At 36.3% G+C, this 21,341-nt stretch overlaps 1 protein-coding gene across 3 annotated transcripts in view; it reads left to right on the forward strand.

The window, feature by feature from the left end:
• LOC580457 (F-box only protein 11) overlaps positions 1–21,341 on the forward strand; it is a 55,906-nt gene that overhangs the window by 11,844 nt on the left and 22,721 nt on the right. For 2 of the 3 annotated variants that reach the window (XM_030998954.1, XM_030998955.1), the window contains exons 2-5: positions 10,428–10,543; positions 16,051–16,132; positions 17,846–17,993; positions 19,483–19,612. In XM_030998954.1, coding sequence (XP_030854814.1) covers positions 10,428–10,543; positions 16,051–16,132; positions 17,846–17,993; positions 19,483–19,612 — 476 coding nt within the window. Of the gene's footprint in view, positions 1–2,615; positions 2,863–10,427; positions 10,544–16,050; positions 16,133–17,845; positions 17,994–19,482; positions 19,613–21,341 lie in introns of those variants that run through there. The other variant, XM_030998956.1, reaches the window with a different exon arrangement.

The raw sequence follows: 21,341 nt of genomic DNA on the forward strand, positions 1-21,341 counted from the left end.
ATGTTTAGGTGAAAAGTCTTTCTTTCTTGTCACGCCTGTGATGGTTAAAACACTAGCAATATTGCACTTGGATTTGATTTGAAGCGAAGGCTGGGTTCTGGTTAGGTGACAAATTTGAAATGACAAGAATTCTTTCACAGTTTGGTTTGGTTTGAAGTAACTTCACATAATTTGGAAATACTTCATGTTTGTTTGGCGTCAGATTTCACAGAATAAATAATGGATTTGGTCCAAAGTTTCACATGTGTGCTTTGAAAGGTATTCACATCTGTGTATACAGGGAATGTCGGATATGTATCCTACCATACATCTAGTGATGAGGTGATAATGATTTTGCTAGATCAAGCAAACATCTGCCTGACCATTGCAATATTTGCGCATTTGATTCGCTCAAAGTACATGCAAAATTAGGACAAAATGCCCCAAATTGCATTTCATGTATAGTGATGCCTCTATTATTTATCTTGCTTCATTATATAACTCTCATACATCAATTCAGACTGATTTTTACTTTATTTCATTATTTACAATGATAAATGTAATGATACTCCATGCATTTTCGGTCAATATGAAGAATACTGCATGCCAATATTTCTTTACCCAGTGTTATACTTCGACTTCTTAGGGGGGGGGGGGGGTCTCTGAAGATTTTGGTGATCCCAGAAGCATTGCAACTCATTCTTCATTCTTTCTTGTGAAAACTCTTGTACACTCCAATCCCTTGGCATTACCTACAAATTGTACACATGCAGTACAGCCAGGATGGAGCAAGCAAAGCTAGGTTGAATGAGGGGGGCTGTACAGTCAGTTTACCCCCTTTGACTCATCATGACATGCAGATCTTTGCTAAATTCTTTCCCTCTAGGGTCAACCAGTGTACGAGCAGATTGTGTATATCGTAGTGGTAGTAGTGTACAACATACAGACATGCTGGAGAGATGATGAGGTTCAAGTTTAGATGTGTCTGCGTACTATGGGTGCTTTAGTAGTGTGAACTATCCATTGCGAGTAAAACCAGACATTGGGGCAATATTTCTCTGGTTTACAAAATAAAGATCAAGTACATGTGTTTACGAAAGGTCCATGTTCATTTGGCCTTTTTAGGGGAGCCAGCTTAATAAACAAATAATCAACTTAAAACAATATTGTAGCTTCATGTATTAGTAATTATTGTTAATATTATTTTAGAATAAAATTGGAATTGTTGGGGGGGGGGGGTCCCACTGCCTGATTGATTAGGGGAAAAAGAAAACTTACGGAGGCAGGAAAAATGTTACAAGATGTGGGTAGATATAACATCTGTAACAAACAACAATTTCAACTGCAACCTACTCTCAGAAATGCACCTACCTGTAAAAAAGCGAAAAACCCATTGAAATCATTAGCATTGACATTTCTAATACGTCAAGAAGTGTTCGACGAGATTGGTTTGTGATTGAGCCTCCGCGCTACTGTTATTCAAAGCTTAACCTGATGAGCGTCATCGGAGGCTGTAGAAATGCTAGTGAATAGAGCTGGAGTTGTGTTGTGTTTACCCTGTACCTGTGACCCTACATGACCCTGCATACTTTCCATGATATTGACCATGAAGAGAGACATATAAAAGCAAGTTGTTCTCATACATCTTGTCAATGGCTAGTCTAGTAGCTCAGACACATTCATACATCTCCTAGAACAGAATATGGCAACCCCTTTAATAGTTGTCCCACCCCTCTGGGTAGTGGGTACATGAATGTTTTACTTGATGTAAACAAAAACACATGTATCATTTAGAGATTCAAGAACTTTTAAATTCTGTTCAGAGGTGCTGTTAGTAGGTGTGTCCTGTTATTTATCATACAGTGAGCCTACTTGTGCATTGTTTTTTGTCAAAGACAAGTTTTGCTTTCAAATAAACAGAGCACTTGTTTTAAGTCTGTATGAAAATGATACCGGTATGCGAGATCTGGAGACCAATTACATGTTCAGGTCCAGCAGATTATACAGGTGTTGCAGAACTGATTGTAAGTTTTGTTTACCAATACACGTCATAAATGGCATTTTCTGGAAACAGATATATGACTGAAACATCATGACGTTTATAATTAATTATAAACAACCAAGTATGTCATAGTGATATATTAAAGATGAAAATGGGCTCCAAATCTAGACGAATCTGTGCAATTGATATTCCTCTGGTACCACAGGTGTCATTTATGCCTGCATGCATAAGCTGAAAATATGTTATTATCATGACATGTTGTGGTACTAATACAGTGTCGATTATTGCTGCTACATGTACTTCTCATCCCACTACATTTTTACTGCTACTACTACTACTACTACTACGACATGTATATGTACTATTATGTAGGCTTACTTTGTACATGTACTATCCCAAGTCCCTGATATCCCCCAAGTACAGACAAGGTTCAAGGCCTCCCAAACACTGGGTCCCCATTGGTCCTCTGTCATTGAAATCAAAACAGGTTAACTGCATTTGTAGAAAGGTGCAATGAGTACACGAAAAGGGGGAAAAAGAGAAGAAAAAAAGAGAGAGAGAGAGAGAGAGAGAGAGGACTCTCGCAAAATGACCCTGTCTGGCACTTGATCAGGAACAGTGTGTTCACGCTGACTGCCTCTGCTTGGCTTTCATCCATCCATTCCTGGGTGGTTGGCTCTCGATCTCTCTCTCTTGTCGTTGTTCCCTGCATTACTTCTCACAGCACAGCTAGCTCAGGACTGCTTACATGTACATGTAGTTCATGCTGCAAGGGTACTACACACGTACCTTACTGACAACCTCAAGTTGTGTTCTTGTTTGATCCACTTTAAGGAATGCAATGGGAAAATCATCGACTTCTTCTGAGAGAGTTGCTAGGGGTGAGTAGAGAGATTGAGTATTCGGCTAAGTTGGGTCTGGCAGCATTGAGTATTCATGACAGGCAGGGGGCCAATGTACAGGGATATTGCTGAGTGCCTCAGTTTATCATGGCTTGCATAGCCCAGAATATAGTTTCACATATTCTAAAAATGCTAGAAAGCTACATGTACATGTAGGCTGTGTTGAGTAAGTTTTCAATTGGAGCATATGTACATTGTAGGCTTACCTATACAGCGTGCTTTTGTAAACAAAGGTGATATTTTTGTGTTAAAGCTTGTACAAGTACATACTGAAGTGTGCTAGTCCTGTTTAGTTCATAATCTTTCATTCACAGGAGTTATTTTAGACTGCTTTAAATAAATATACATATACTTTGAATTACAAGAACGTAAATTTGAATGTGAGAAGCTGTGGTTGTCTTACATGTAAAATTGTAAACGTGTGCAGGCCAGTAGTGTGCAGGCCTATATGTAATCTCTTTGTAGGTTGATAATTTGTATGCAGCTGTCATGGCATTTATCAAAGTTTACAATGCTGTCCCTGCATGTCATGCCCTATAGCCAGGATGCTTAATAATAATAATGGGTAGGGGCCAGGAAAAATGTCCAAATACCGGTATTGATAAGATGAGCTTGTCATGTTCTATCTAAATCATAAAATGTATTACCAAACATGCATCAAACTACATTTTCACACATTATTGTGTAGACAATACTACTACTAGTAAAGACAATTTCATGTACATTCAAATATGCAGTACCAACTCGTACCAAAATGGAATCCGGAGACATTCAAGTATATCACTGGTTAGCCACAAATGTCGTGGGAGGAGTCATTCAAGTAATTATGAGGAAGGGGTATGATGGGAAATGCTACCTGACATCCTTCAAAATGATTTAATCTCTTGAATTCATTCAAGTTAAGGATATTAGAAGGGTCAGAATCCATTGCTGTCGACAATCCAACTAAGAGATGGCACACATACCCACATATGCATTTGTGTGTACTGGATTTACATTACGTAGCCTTTGCGGCCATTGATTTAACTTACGGCCAAGTTCATTGCTTTGTTATGTCATATATCAATATCCCCTGATTCCATTGACATGTTATAGCATTCTCTAACTTCACTGGATGTCCATAGAAATATAGGCCCCTTTTCAATAAATACGGTAGCAATGTTTTGTTTATTTTTGACCCTGCAAGACCCATTTAATTACATTTTGTAATTAATTTTAACCTACATGTATCAGAGTGGCATCACGTGCATGGTATTCTCATACATTTCTTTTCTATGTTATTTGTGATATTGGGATAGAACCTATATTCCATTCTTTTTCAAGTAAATAAGTATAGAAGAGCACTTGATTTGATGCCTAGCTACACATAGGCCTACATGTTCATATGTAGTTGTAGGCCTACACACATTGAATGACTAAGAAACGCTGTGGAAGTGTGCTATCTTTAGCTTTGTTTTCCTTTGTCAACGAAGTAGGTGAATGGCTTATTCAGGGTTTGAACATTCAATAGGGACATAAAGATTCTTATCTGGGCAGTTCCCTTTACATGGGATAAAGGCAGAAGACTTCAATGATGTGCCATGTGCTATAGGTACATGTATGCTCTATGACCTTTAATTACAGCGAATTAAAAATTATGTAAAAGTTGCATTATAATCCACCCAATATCGGGTAAAGTAATAGACTTGGGATGATAGCCCTGGGGAAAAAATTAATGCTCATGTGACATACTGTAGTCTGTTGATATTTACTGCTCACAAAACATTGCTTAGGATTAAAATCTTCTTGATTATTCAGATAATTGCAATAAAATATACTTTGCATTCAATCACCACACTTTATCTGAAGATTATTAGAATTTACATTTTAGAATCTATAGTTGAATACATGTACATGTACACTATAGGCCTACATGTAAATAAATATTCAAATTTAGAGGTATTTGTTAAATTATTTATCAGTTATATCAATATTTATTCAAATTATAATTGCGATTGTTATAATTTGATGAGAAACAACCAACAGACTAAACTTTAAAATGTAGGCAGATCGTAGGAGAGAAAGAACAAAAAACTCATTGACTAAAGCTGCGATACCCCTTCTCATCGATGGACCCCTTATCCAAGCTAATAGCATCCTTTGTCCTGATGCTTTCATCCTGCTTTGATTGTAGCCCTAGCTGTGTTCTCTAATCAGACCAGCAATGCTCTCTTGTTTACTGTGTGAATGAGTGAATGAATGAATGAACGAAGGGGCATGCAATCTACATAAGTGCTATTCAGTTAGTTACACTGGCTGAGCTCTCTTTGTGTCTATTTCATCATGGCACATATATAACCCATCTACACCTGCTTGTGGCCAGGAACCCTCTTTGTTTTCTTTGCCATCTCGTACAGTTCTGTTGTCTTATACATTCTTAATTTTGAACGGAGCCTGTCCAGTGGCCGCTCATTGAGTTGCTTTCTATAACACGGGGTATCCGCTGTATTCATGCAACTTATGGCAAATCCTTCCTTCAAGATTTGTGTCATTTTATAGTTGATTGCATTTTCAGTTATTTTTCTGCAGTACTGAACTTTATGATAAAAAGAAATAAAAATATTTTTATTTTGGGGGTAATAGTCTATAGTAATCCCTCGACAGATTTTAACAAATCCTTGCTCTATTTACGTAAAAAAAATATATATGTAATTTATTATTATGGTAGGAAAATTAGATCTTGATCTTGAAAGCTTGGAACTCTGCCAAAGATACAAAATTTGTAGGCCCTGTAAAATTAATTTGTAGGTCCTGTAAAATTAATTTGTATGTATTTTCAAACTAGTTTACATTTTATTTTTAAGGGCTACATATTTATTGTAATTCTTCAGGTAAGCCCCAACATGTAAGCTATATGGCTGGCATAGGTTTCAAGTTCATTAAACATTTTTATGCCTCCGCCACCGAAGGTGGTGCCGGAGGCATCATGTTTTCGGGTTGTCCGTCCGTACGTCCGTACGTCCGTCCGTCCGTCCGTCCCGTTTGACCGTTATCACAATATCTCAAGAACCATTTAAGATTTAAACTTAAGACTCGGGAATAGTATTAATCACCATAGGAAGACGATCTGATTAGATTTTGGAGTACGTAGGTCAAAGGTCACAGGTCACAGAGGTCAACTTATGAAATTCCTTGTATTGAGTTTGTTAGCGCGATATCTCAAGAACCATTTGAGATTTAAACTTCAAACTTAAGGATAGTATGTATCACCATAGGAAGACGATCTGATTAGATTTTGGAGCACGTATGTCAAAGGTCAAGGGTCACAGAGGTCAACTTATGAAATTCCATACATTGAGATTGTTATCATGATATCTCAAGAACCACTGGAGATTTAAACTTCAAACTTAGTGCTAGTGTGTATCACTATAGAAAAACAATCTGATTACATTTTGGAGCACGTAGGTCAAAGGTCAAGGGTCATAGAGGTCAACTTATGAAATTCCATACATTGAGATTGTTATCATGATATCTCAAGAACCACTGGAGATTTAAACTTCAAACTTAGTGCTAGTGTGTATCACTATAGAAAAACAATCTGATTACATTTTGGAGCACGTAGGTCAAAGGTCAAGGGTCATAGAGGTCAACTTATGAAATTCCATACATTGAGATTGTTATCATGATATCTCAAGAACCACTGGAGATTTAAACTTCAAACTTAATGATAGTGTGTATCACCATAGGAAGACAATCTGATTAGATTTTGGAGCACGTAGGTCAAAGGTCAAAGGCCACAGCGCACATTATGAATGCAAAAACAGCTTGTGATCGCGTTATCTCAAGAACCGATTGATGGATTCATGCCAAAATTAGGTCATGTTTGTTACTTGCAGAGCCAATGAACTGAGTAGATTCTTGGTTCATAAGGTCAAAGGTCAAAGGTCATGGGCCCATTATGTATGCAAAAATAGCTTGTGAACGCATTCTCATTAGAACTGACAGATGGATTACTATTTAACTCAGAACATCTTGCAGAGCCAATGAACTGAGTAGATTTTATGGTCATGAGGTCAAAGATCAAAGGGTCATATATGTATATGAGAAATTGCTTGTAATCACAATATTCTGAGAACCTGTCAATGGATTACCATTGAACGTGAATTCAATTTTTTTTTTCTGTTTTGGTTTGTAAAATTGCTCTATAACGGAGGCATCATTTTCGACTGCGCGCAGTCGAATTCCATCTAGTTTTTTATTAGATGTATCCATCAAATGTTGAATGCTCCTTGCTGTATGATATTATTGGAAATATTAATTTTTCAAATGAAATATGCTTTGATCATTTTTAAATGAACAACTACTATATCTTGGTCTATTCTGTTCATGCCATGGCTAGTTGCAGATCATATTACACAGATGTACGTGTACATGAAATGGTACTATCATTCCCAATTTTCTCATGGAATTTCATCCATGTACATGTCTGCATGAAGCGACGTCTTTTGATGAACAAAAGGGTGTTTGGTTTGCCTAGCTAGCTAGCTTGCCAGACTGCTACTAATGTTATTAATTGGTAGTGTCCAAGCGTTTGCTCCTTTTATCAATCTCCCCTGCATGAATATTTCACGCAGCATAGAGAGAGAGGGGATCATGCATAATACACCCTTGGCTGCTACGTTCAATGCTTCCATACGAGTGAGCGAGCATTGAGCATCTACTGCACAGCGCCGGGTCCCAAGCTGCCGGTATGTGTGCCGCACGCACACTGCACAGTCTGCCTGCATGTTGCACCACTCCACACCAAATTCATATATTGAACCAGTCTTGGGGTTTTGTGTGCGCTCAGCCCAAATTATTTGTCTCTTTGTTACTCGCATAAGTGTATGCTTTTCCTTCCTTTTCCCTGCTTCCGTATCATATGGAATATCTTTACATTTGATTCCTTGATACCTTTTTGGTAATTGATCATGGATATGCATTTTAGGGAAACACATACATTTACATGCAGTTTTAGACTCTTTGTCACAATAATTCTACAGAATGCCATTAGAATTGTTAACATATTGATATATTAGAAAGTATTTCCTCTATATAATTTAAATTTTATATTTTAGTGAATATCATATGGTTTTGTAGGTTTTCCGTACTAAGAATTTATGGCTTGTATCAAGTTTCATTTGAGTAGATATCCCATCCGATAATGTAAAAGTTGCATGTATGGCATGTAATGTAGGTTAGGTCAATCTAATTAGATGAGTAGGCCTGCATGTAATCATCAAACAACAAACAAGGACAATTCACACTTCATTCATACTCTATTCATGGGTAATAGTCATAACATGTGCTAATTATCGCTCCTTTATTTGTATGTAAACACTGGCAGTGATTATTGTTACTTCCTCATGGGCAGTAATGACAACAGTCGTAACCATGACGATAACCGTAAACAAATAACAACGTTGTCCTTGTCATTCTTGAGGCTGTGCGGGTTAATAGCAGAACATGTAGAATTTATTGTAAAACTATGAACTTTGCAACATTAAGCTTTTACAAATTTATGTTAACGATTCAAGAATTTGCGAAAGTTTCATGCATGTGCAAATTTCTGATTTTACTGTAATTATTTCAGGAATAATCATGTATGAAGAGAGAAGTACAGGAATATTCTATTACGTAATAGAAATATCTGTAAATGTACATGTATATGTACATAAGCAGGAAGGATTCATATTTTACTGAATGAAGAAATATACAATTTGTGAATTAACATGTATTTTAATAGTAGTAAATAGAAAAGATGAATTTGAAAGAAAACTTTTCCATGTCAGCCTTCATGTTTTGAATGATATTTGTCATGAAACATCAAAGTTATGAGTATGAGGCCTTTTTTAAAACTTGACAATATCATTCTGCATGGGATGTATTGTAAACAAACTTTTAAAATACTGAGGAAGGAAAACATGCATAAAGGGATATACTGACTTAGCAAACATTTACATGTATAACTAGTAAATCTTATGATGATCCCTTCACTGTATTTTCAAAGACACATGTTTCCCTTTGAGCCTTGAATACATTTTTAATTTTTTGTAAAACTTTGATTACATTATATACATATATCCAGACATGTATTGTGTAAGCACAGTTTGTTGACCCTGTGAATGTGTACAGTGGGCGGAATGACCATGCATTGCAGCGGGAAACACAATCCTCTGTTGTAGTGTCCACAGGCTAGTAGGAAGTATGTACAAGTAGAAGGTCTGGTAGTAGTGAGTTTTGTGGAATCAATGCATTGCCAAGGTTGGAAGTGTGATCTACATTATCACTTTGTCCTGAGACAGGGTCAATATGACCATGCAGATACACAAAGGTCAATAAGGAAAATCATTGTGATAAAGAAAACCTCCATGTAAAACAAATTAAATTTGATATGGGTGCACTAGGTGCAGGATAGTGATCAAATAAAATGTTAATATTTCTTATTTGTGAGGTCTAGTTAGTAGTACATGTATGTAGTTTATTTGTTGTTTCATTTTCTCTCAAAATGGTATGAAATGGATAACATTTACTGATTTCTATTCTCTTTTTTTATGGTGTTCTGAAGGCAAACTCTGCTTTGTTGGTGTTTTCCTCTTGTTTTTGCAATATTTAATGGATTGCTCTTTACTGTCAAATACATTGTTCAGTATTTTGTCTGAAGGAAATGAACATGAATTTCAATTTTAATTTTAAAATTTTTTCAAAATAATTCATAAATGTAAGATATTTTGATGTTTCAGGCAGACATTTTGCGTCAAATAAAGATAAACTGGAATCTAATCTTAGATCCTTCATGGCTGTAATGTACATGGGATACACATTTAGCTGCATTTACACTGCAAGCAAAAATCATTTATTTTTCTCAAATTCTTGTGTCTCATCATTAGTTGCTAAGCAACCACCATCAAACACAACAAAAAATCTAAATTTAAAAAATCGACCTCTTGTACTGAGTAGAAATCGCACCTATTTTGCAGTGTAAATGACCGCTCTCAATACATTGGTGAATGATACCAGTTTTTGGTCACATGACTCTCCTCGCTTTCGTGCGATCGCATGCAGAGCAGAGAGACAAGTCACACATGCGCACTTCTCACCAAAAAGTTGGAATGAGGAAACACCAGGAACCCGTTTCACAAAGCTTTTTGTCAATGACAAATGACAAAAATCAGTGACAAATCTGCTAATAACCAATCAGAAGCAAGGATTTCAGTAGCTTATCACACAAATTGTCATTTGTCACTGAAGACAAGTTTTGTGAAACACCCCCCAGGTTTTTCCAGTAGTGTAAATGGCAGTCCAAAATATTGATAATTTTTCAAAATGGTGTTTGGGCTGTGTAAATGAGCCTATTGTACATTGTACATGTAGCACTGACACAAAGCATATTTCCGATTTGGGCTACATCGAATTAGCAAGAATCCTGTACATTGTGGCTGATGCCAGAAATAGTGTAGACACTCAATTAATTAATCATACTTGTCTGAACTAATTATATATCGTCTCCGTTACTTTGTCAACAGAATTAGGCAGCAACTCCAAAATCCGCACATCTTGCCCACACCACGACCAATCACAGCAGCCCTACAGCCTGAGGCGAAAGGCGGCATCAACTCTATGCTCTGGCAGATGGGACTTGGTAAGCAAAAAACCCATCATGATCGTATGTCCCTTTAGCTCTCCTCTGCTTCCCTTACTATTTAGTAGGCAAGTTGTTGGGTGAGAGCAAGATGGGCCTTGATTCATATCTGGTAATACAGAATTAATGCCCTTATTTTTTAACATTTTTTTTTGAGGGGGGGGGGGGGGGATACAATTTAATAGTGGGCACTGTACTCCAAATCTACTGGTATTCAGAGTGGTGTGCACTGAGAAAAGATAACTACTATTTTTATGCAATTTAGCCTTCTTATTTGCCAAAGAGATATGAATTTGAATAGTACTGGTACTTCAAAAGGTAATGTAATAACCTTGATAGGGCGCGATCAATGTCATTTTATTAGACTCATAAAGTCAGATTTGGTTATTTTAATAATAATTCTGATGTTGTAAACCCCTAGAAATTGCAAAAAAAATGTTCCCTATTAAAATGCCTTTCATATGATATAGGGATATGGAATTGAACACTACATATTCCTATCATGATAGCATTTGACATTGTAGTCACAATTAATTCAGAAGCGTTCATAATACATAGCGCTTAAATTGCTTAATTCCCGGGTTGAGGATAAATTAATATCCTAAATGAAAGCTGCCTTTCGGTTTATTGCACTTGACATTGTGCATGGCATGTATGAAATGAGATTACAATGCAAGCAAAGGGCATCCATGCTGGGCCATGATAGAGGGAGACAAACCATTGGATAAACGATGAATGTGAGATATGCCGCTTTCATAATGTAATCATGACGAGCAGCCATGGCAGATCACCTCAAAGATTACATGTCAGTAGGTAGTCATGTATACATACATATACAGTGTACATCCATATCGTCGCTGTTTTCACGAAGTGACGGTAGTGAAAAAAAATTGCATTCACTTTGCGTTACGATTTTCCTCATTACCGTCACTTCGTGAAAACAGGGACGATATAAATATACACTCATATTGACATACAGGCTAAATATGTTCATTGTAATGCTTTTTATCGTTGTTGAATTTTAAAATTGTCAAATTTAATCCCCATTCTGACATGACGCAATAAATTTCTTAACAAATACACTACAGCTATAAAATTTAATGTGTAAGTGAATTGCAAAAGGTCATGTTGTTGGAGTAATATAGGTGTGTGTCATTTAAAGCAAACCTCACCCCAAGAAATAACTTGAGATTTATTATATTGTTACCCATTTATTTACAAGATTCCCCACCAAACTGCATGAGAGAGGCATAAAGCAAGAATAATGTACAGTTCCTAATCATGACATGGGCATCGCCATTTTCTTGATAATAACCTGTGACGTACATGTATATGAAGTTGTGTATCAAGTCAATTTATGGATGTTTCCTTCCCAGGTGTGTGTGGTGATGAAGCATTTCATTCACCTGCTATTATCCTTTGTACTACAGTTGCAAGAAGGCAAATTAAATAAATAAGTTGGCACTCTTCTGGGTGAAGGTTTCTCATAAATGAAACAGATTTTTCAACTGCTATATTTTAGTATTTTTAAATTAATAAGTGACGATTGTTCCCCTGGTCTATATTTTTCACCAAATATAATTTCTATCTTCTCAGCTATGATTTGTACTCATTGAACAGTAAAGGTTTTGTTATTGATTTTAAAAATCTTTCCAACTAAACCTTGGTGCATGAGACAAGTACACCTTCACCAAGTACCTCACAATATCAAGAAAATGACTGTGCTCATGGCATGCCAAAAGGCATCACATTATGCCAAGAATATGACTCATGTACATATTCGTAAGAAATATTGTACATCAAAGAGCAGGAATACATTTCACTTTTATTCAGAATACCTACACTTATTCTTTGGGGTGAGGTTTTCTTTAAGATACACACATTCAAAGCTTGTCTCATCCCATTTCAGTTTTCTTTAGCCATGATCTTGCATTGATTATTGGAAGGAGAACTTAGACAATATTAATTTAGATACTGACAATGTTGAATACTTAGAAATGAGGATACTGTGTGAATAGTTAATTTACTCTGGCAAAGATAAAGGCAGCGGGTATCGGTTAGCTAATTGATTTCAAGTGATGAACTTTAACTTCTTTGAGACATACACATGAGAAGATTATGCCCAACAATCTACACGAGGGCTAAGGGTAGTTTGCCCCTACTTGTAGAGAAAGGGTCCCATAGCCCCCTTTAGCCCCTGAACTTTCTGTCTCATGAATAATTAGAATTGAAAAGTGCCCCTTCCCCCTCCAGGATAGGTATAGGGTTGGTTGTGCCGCAATACAGGTTCACATAATTATTTCATTCAGATGAAGTTATTATATTGTTTTTTTTAAATATTCATTCTAGGCAGGTCAGTTAACAAAGTTTGACAATTTGAAATAGCGATAACATTTTCAAATAGGATTAATTAACATCCTCCAATGAAATTTCTCAAAATAATGTATTGATTCCATCAATTAATTTGTTCAATTTACTGTAGAGCCTGTAATTTATAACTCATATTAATATTTAATAACCTGAACAAAACAAGATAATGGAATTTAAAGAGAGAGAGAGAGAGAGGTGGGGGGGGGGGGAGAAGGGAAGAGGGTTTCCTGCAAGGTTAAAAGTTTGAATTTATGTTCTGATACAATATCAGGCACTGAAGACTGAAAACATGTGTATGATCTATTTCTCATGTACATGTACAATAAATGATTTGGCAGCGACTTGAGAATGATGCATCTAAACTCTGTTGTATGAGGAAACCGTTTTGATGGGAGAGGAAAGAATTCCAGAAGCTGAATCACTGTGAATCAGTGTGTAAACTCCTTATCTCTCGTTCATCAAGCCAAAACTTTCATACCCAAACGCTGCATGTTTTCTTGTTTTGAGGCAAGAACCTCTAGGTCAAGTGCACTGCACATGTAGTTTCTCTTTCGCACTGTATCGAGACAGGAACAAACACACAAAGGGTGGTCTCTTGAGAATTCAGTCATTGTCAATCCAGATATATTTCTGCTTTGCATGATTTCTAGAAACTGCCAATAATAATTGTAGAAGCCTCAGATAATTGCAGTTTCAGGAGAAGTCTGATGTTCATCTCAAATTGAGTAAAGGCTATATTTGTTTTTGATAAGAGGTATCATATGAAAACAATAGTGTTATGCATGAAAGTATGAGCATTGCAAACATGTGTAAATGTACCATATGTACATTTATGTGGCTGTATCTGAAGGTAAAATATGCTGCATACAGCAATGGTGACTTCTGGAAGATATCTGGCTCAATTGATTGTATTTGTTTATCAAGTATATGTACGTTCAGATCATAAAATATGCAGGAGAGAGAATGAATATATGACCAAACATGGATGACCCATGAAAGCCATCATAAATAGCTTATTTCTTGAAACTTTCCACAAAATCTGTTCTTGTGAAAATAAGGAGTTATTTCAGTAACTTGGGAGATGAGATAGCCCTGAGTCCCTTTATAGATTCTGATGTTGATATCAACCGTTTCCCAGTTCTCTATCAAACTCACAGAATGTAATTAAGTTTGATTTATTTGATATGACTAGCACAAATTCAGTAGGCCTATAATAATTGTCAGATTTTAACAAATTATGCATAACATGCTACATGTACATCCTGTATGATATTTTTATAATTTTATTACATGTGATTGTCTACTAGTATTTAATGGTGATCTAAGTGAAAGTGATATCAAATTAAATCAAGGCTCTGCTTTTGCCCCTCCATATGCTATCAAATGCTTTTTACATGTACTGTACAAGTTAAAATGTGTTTAAAAGTAACAAGTCCTTTCAAAGGTGTAAGAAAAAGAGAACAATAATAGTTCATCACCCATATACTGTACGTGTAAAACGTCTGAAACAAGGCAAGCACGTTTGGAAAGAAACATGAATTAAGCAAAATCGAGAGAGAGAGAGAGATATATAGAGGGGCCCTTTTGCTTGGTTGACTTGCAGGGAAGCACACACAGGAAAGTCTGTGATTACTATCGAATGGCACATGGGAGGGAAGTATCAGTCATAGTTGTTGAAGGCTCTCGGGGTGCATTCATACCGCAGGAGGTAGACTTGACGATTTATACTACTCAGTGTTAATTAGTGCAATTGTATTAACTTCATGTATACTGAGCCAATGGGAACGCATCATGCTTTTGTCCACAATGGATTGGTAATAACCTCTCAACCTTTCTGGATGATATTGTAGTGTTCTTGTGCATTCGTAAAACGGGAGATCAAATTACGTAGACTTGACTAACATGCTAGCCAATAGGAACACATCCTTTTGTTTTTAAAGTGGATGGAAGGGAAATTTTAAAACTCGATATATTACACCTATACTTTTCATGAGACTCCAATTATCAGTCATCCTATCCAATACGATAAGCAGTTGGAATTTATAGTTTTTTATGTCCTAATTATCAATCACTGTGTGTAATGATCGAATTCATGACAGTTGAACTTGAAAGCCAGTAGGAACGCACATTCATGTATCCACATCTACAGTGTAATGATTATGACTTATCAACCTCTTCTCCCAGTTCATATTTGACGTATCTGCATCATCAATCACCATTACAGCATAATGATAACATGTTGGATCATGGTTTTGCGGTATCAGTGTGAATGTGCCCCTGGAGACTAGACAGGTGTTAGAAAGAGATGAAATGAGGCCAAGGCTAGCAGTAGACTCAATTCACTGCAACATTGGCCAATTTGTGATGTTACATGCATTCTGGGAAGGTCTGATACATGCACTGCCCATAGTGCCATGTGAATGAGTTCCCATAATGACATCCTCCCATTCAAACGCATGGAGGGTATGTCCGCTAACATGTTGTTACATACAACTGCGGTAATTTACCTGTAGCCTCACAATTTATTGAATGCCCTACAGTACCTTGTAATCATTTTGCCATCCAGAAAGTTCATCTCTTTTTTCATGTATAGTTGGTCTACACCTGTGTTATTTGGTCTGTAATGTTTTCAACATATTTTATTCTGATAAACTGTAATGATGTGTAATATTGGGGTCATTTCTTCTTGTTTATCAAATTCTGGATAGGTTTACAACGTGATATACATGTACAGTGTACAGCAGCTCAACATGTACAGTGTAGGCTTAAATATCAGGCATTACAAGATCCAGATTATTCTATACTTTATTCATTCAACTTTACTGTATTTCTTACTTTTATTGTAGGCTAGGTAGTACTACTATGAAATATAACTTAGATGACTGCGCACTAAATGTTCAGCAATGTTCTTGTGAAGTTAACAGGCTGTCCATACAATGAACTATGTCTGCGGCAGTACCATTTACTTGTCTGTTGCCCCATCGCTATATTTAACTCAATATCAGGGGCCTTCTACAAGGATGATGTACATTCAACCCTGTTATCCATCTACAGGTATTTAGTATGACATTTGTATGCTTTCCTCACCCTCATCCCCCTCTCTCTCTCTCTCTCTGTCTCTGTCTGTGTCTCTACAGAGTTCATCACCCGGGTCATCTCCCATGACGAGAGCCAAGCGATCAAGGCTTTCCAGTCACACAGACACTCAAGGATCAGGAGGTAACGTACAATCATGCCATTGTCATCTTCAGCATCTTTCTTCTCCCCGTCTCTGTCCTATCTTTTCTTATACAATCCTACTAGAGTATCGTCACTTTGGTGTGAATTCCTTGATACTATTCTGTCAGAAATAACTGGAAACCAGAAACCTTGCATGCATGAAAGTTTTGCAATATTATGAGTGATTTAGATAAACAAAATTTGCGAAATGTTCGTGTTGTGAAGCTTCTGGTTTTACATTAGTAATGAAATTTACGCTGTTCCTTCTGTTATATTTTTGTTTGTTTATCAGTTTAACTTTCAAGGAATTTTAAGAGAGGCTCCCATTCTTTATTTCTGTTCTTTGTGTATTTCTCTCTCTCTCTCTCTCTCTCTCTCTCTCTCTTTGATCATTATGCTATAGATCTGTCTCAATTTATTGATGTATTCTCAATCTGATTCTATATCTTTTTCAATTACCTTTGGACCCCTTCCTCTCTATCTTCTCTATCTCAGTGTGTCTCCCATTCATGTGTCTTCTTATAATCACATCTAAGTTCACATAGAGTTTAATAATACCCTTCTGGCCCTAAAGAGACAATTCTCCCTTTAAATGTTAATTTTACTTGTCATAGAATGATAACAGGAAGCAAATCTGTTATTATCCTCCAAATAGATATATGCAGCATCCCTAAGAGCATTCATACTGTTAATGTGGACAGGTCATTGTATTTCTCCCATCCCTTATACCCTTTATCACCTATTGTATCCTCCCATATTTTTTTTCCTTCTTCCCGTCCCGTCACGAAAAGCAAAGGATGGGATGATGGGAAAGACGTGTGATTGATCCAGTTTACCTCCCTGCCGTTTGAGCAGTGAATAAGCATTTTATAGAGAGAAGGAGTGAAAGGAATGAAAGAGAAATGCCTGCAGGGCTTTGAAATGGCACACTGTTCAACAAACAGAGCATGACTAAAGAAACACAGTCACAACAATTCATTATAATGTAACGCATGAGAGTCGGAAGAGAGAGATGCCAAGATGGAAGGAAGGCGCAGGTATTGGACAGGGTATATTTGTAGATGCAGAACCTCGGTATATATATTGAGTTCTAGATGTGCTTTAGGTAATTTTGATATTTCAGAAAGTGCCAACCTCATCCGTACAGATTTATGTCATATTTGTTTTTTTTTTGCAGGGGGGGGGGGGGGGTTCTGAAATATAAATGTAAAGTGGTAAAGATAGAATTATCAACAATTTCATGTTAAATAAATCATACTTTCCAAATATATTTGATAAAGAAAATGTATAGATCCCACCTAATTTGCATAATAAATATGACCCTGAAGTGAGTGTTCAGACTATTGGTTGAACTATCATAACTGGAATATGCTCCAGTATAACTAAGTTATGACCCTTCAACTTCTGTACATGTATATTGTTTCACATTCCATATCCATCAGTTTAGGTGTATTTCATTGTTTTTGCACTTAACATGTTTTCATCATTCTGTTCATATTATGTGTGTTCTAATTACCTACTTATTATCTGAGGATTTTTACCAACCATACAATCAACAATTTATAAAACCTATGATTTCTCTCAAAAATATGATATCTCCAGAACTCAAAATTGATTTTAACAGAGGGTTAGGTATCCAGAGGCCAAATGATAACGCAAGAGTAACCAGCACGTCTAACCTCCCTTGTCTTTGTCTTTGTTTTCCTTTCATAGGGACGACAGGAGATGACAATTTCCTGGAGTCGTTGATGCCAGATGAGATCCTCATCAAAATCCTGTCCTACCTCCTCGAGAAGGATCTATGCAATGTGGCGTGTGTCTGTAAGAGGTTCAACACCCTTGCCAGTGATCTCACTCTATGGTACGTACATTAACCCACCCATCCGCCTGCTCACTTTGTATGTATGTCTGCTTTACCTTTAATACATTAAAGGGCTGGTCACACATGAACAGTTTCAACTTTATTTTTCACCATTAAAGGTCTTTTCTTGCCACTTATAAGCAGTTATCCACCTGTTTAATTCATATGTCATCTTTACCTTTAACCCATTGAAAGGCTGGTCACTTATAAACACTAGACCTTAACCATCTCAACCACTTTGTTTGTACGTTAACTTTGTCTGTAACCATTTAAGGGGCTTGTCACATATGAACTGTAACCTACCTACTGTACTTAACATTAAAGGGCTGGTCAGATATAACGCTAAACAGTAACTCATCCGCCTGCATTGTTCATACATCAACTTTACCTTTGACATATTAAATGGCCTGATAACAATATACAAATAACCAAAGTCAGTTTGTGTAGAAAAAGTAAAGTGCACTGTGTATAAAAGTAGGTAGATCAATAGTATTCTCTTTATTATTAATATTAATCAATGTATTGATACCCACATATACACCTGTACCATTGTGCTAGTTCTTCCTTTTTGTTGAATGTTTCACAACGAGTGACAAAAGCTGTCATTGTCGATTTTGAAAACTAGCCAACTGCCTCGAAATCCATCTGTTGCAACCAACATTCAAATCTTTCCTTAGCCTAGATACATGCATTTTCAGTGCACTACCCCACGGGTAAGGAGGCTTTGCCAAATCTTGATAAGTATGGAATGTCTTCATTCGATTGATAGCATCAAATGAGGCATGATTTGAATAGCGCGACTATTCCCTGGGCTGTGGCTTTAGAGCTATGAACTGCTGCAGGCAATGAACCCACAATGTGTGGTATGAGCGACATGATTGAATACATTTACATGTAAGACGAGATGTATGCAACATGGAACAAGAAATGTTAAGGGAAATAAGAATATGCAATGATTCAGCCTGGTTTGAAGAGTATGCTTGCATGTATCTATGTGACAGGTATCGTTTTGTATAACTACTGAATATGGAGTATAAATAATTTTGTGTGAAAACTTTTCTAAATCATTTATTGTAGTTCTAAAGAGGCAGTATCATAAAGCTGATATTCAGAGATCATTCTTACTACCATTACAATTCCTATCAATATCATGATAATTATTATCATTACTAGCATTCCAATGTACCATCATGATTTTCACAATTAGCATGACCCCTACCATCATCATCATCATCACATTGTCATCACCACTACCACAACCTCTGATACTATCATCATTACTACCAACATTTTCACACATCTTAATTTTCACCATCACTACCATTATTGCTGATAACAAACTTCATTACTATCACCACTATCATCATGTCCTCTATGATCCATCATCACTTACACCACAGTTTCCATCTCCATCGATCATCACCATCTTGATAAATGTTTTTATTTGTAAGGTTTTAATTGTGAACTCTTTATTTTTTTTCCATCATAGGAAACGCCTGTACCAGTCTGTCTATGAGCTGTCTCTTCCCCTCCTGCGACCAGGGCCAACAAAGTTCAAATTTGTCCAACCAGACAAGCTAGATGTGCCAAACATATGGAAAGAGAGTTTCAAAACATTGGTATGTATAAATCTATAATCAGGGCTCCACATTTACCTTTTCTGTAAGGGGTCCAGCTCTAACTTTTTAGAGTCTGTATGCAAAAGCCCTGTGTGAAGAAAAAAAAAGAAATTGTTGGGGTCCGTACTCGACACCTGTAAGTGTCTAGCCCTGCTAAAATGCTTCAATCTCTTACATGGATTTACACTTGCATAGTCTTATGTGGTAATGGTAGTGTTTCATTGATCTCTGTTGTATATGGTTGCCATAGAAAGGATGGTGTCTTGAAAATTGTCTTTTGAAATACCCATGGTGAATGAGTTTGAAACTGAAAAAAAAATTAAGTGAGTATTAACAATGTAATCAATGATTGCATTACCGGTATACACATTTTCAACCTTTGAGGTTTGAAAATTCTTTTTCTCTTCAGTATTTTTGTTGATAAAACATACCACATAATTCTTGAATTAGAACAAATGGCGTACCAGGCCTGTAACTACTTGCGTAAGACTTTCATTGTTATTTCAATATAAGTCATGTAATGAAAAAAAAATAATAATAATAATACAAAGAAGAAAGTTTTGGCAAAAACTCTGATTTTTTTTTTTTATAAGACTAACTTTTTGGAATTGGAACAGTCATGCCAAAGGTCGCTACTACAGGGGTGAAAATCAAAAGTAATTGTTTGTTTCCTTGTCAAATTACAATCCACATGGATATTCATCGAGCAGAGAGCTCGATAAGAGTGAAGGGGCAAGTCGGTTTCGATAGATGCAATTGACTTATGATCTGCAGGGACCCACAGTCCGTTTCTTGCCTAGTCATAATCACGTCCGCCGGGATCGCTCTCATGTTTGTCTCATGTTTTTGTGTGACATGGCAATGCTTGTTGCATTTTTATTTGTACCTGTGAAGTGAAGTTGGCATGGTAGTCTATGATACTCAAAGACATGACATAGATGCGTGTGTCATTTTGTATGCATAGGTTATATTCCCAATCAGCGGGTCATGAAATGTCATCTCATGAAGTCATTTTTTAAAATTTTTTTTTGGAGGGTTGTTGTTGTGTTTTTTTTGTTTGTTTGTTGTTGTTTTTTTTGGGGGGGGGAGGGCTTGCTCATGTAGTATTTTTTAAACAAAGAATGTTAGAAGGTATGTACATGTCATGCTCATTTGTTAGTATACAGGGAAAATGGATTATTTGTTATTTTGATATATGAGTTATTTTGTATTGTTAATTCTCTTGTTTGTCATGTAAAATTATTGTTAACATTAAGATCCATCCAACTGATCCAAGTAACAAATATCGTGGAAACTGTAACTTTTTGTGTAAAGAAGCCATTTTATTGCACCTCTGGAGTATACACATGGCATTTCTGGAGTACGCTCATGGCATGGATATGTGCAATAGCGATAAAATGCAAATAGTATTTTGCTTTCATCAAATTGTCCAGTTAAGAAATGATCACATATTGACTATTTGATTATTGATTAGTTTGACCCATGTATACAAATAGTTGCTCTGTTGAGGGGGAAAAACCATGATGAATAGCATGTGACATCCAGTTGACGAGTCATATAATCATGACTTTTTTGCCAATTGTTATTGTCAACGGTAAACAATAAAAACATCCTATTGAATATTGCATGTAAATTTGATATGGAATTTTCAGTTGGTCATTCCATATTGGCTATCAAATTTTGAGAAAGAGAATATATAAATAGACATTCATACCATATGTTCAATTTT

This window comes from Strongylocentrotus purpuratus, unplaced genomic scaffold (genome assembly GCF_000002235.5).
Source record: "Strongylocentrotus purpuratus isolate Spur 01 unplaced genomic scaffold, Spur_5.0 spur5_scaffold_5, whole genome shotgun sequence".
NCBI lineage: Eukaryota > Metazoa > Echinodermata > Echinoidea > Camarodonta > Strongylocentrotidae > Strongylocentrotus > Strongylocentrotus purpuratus.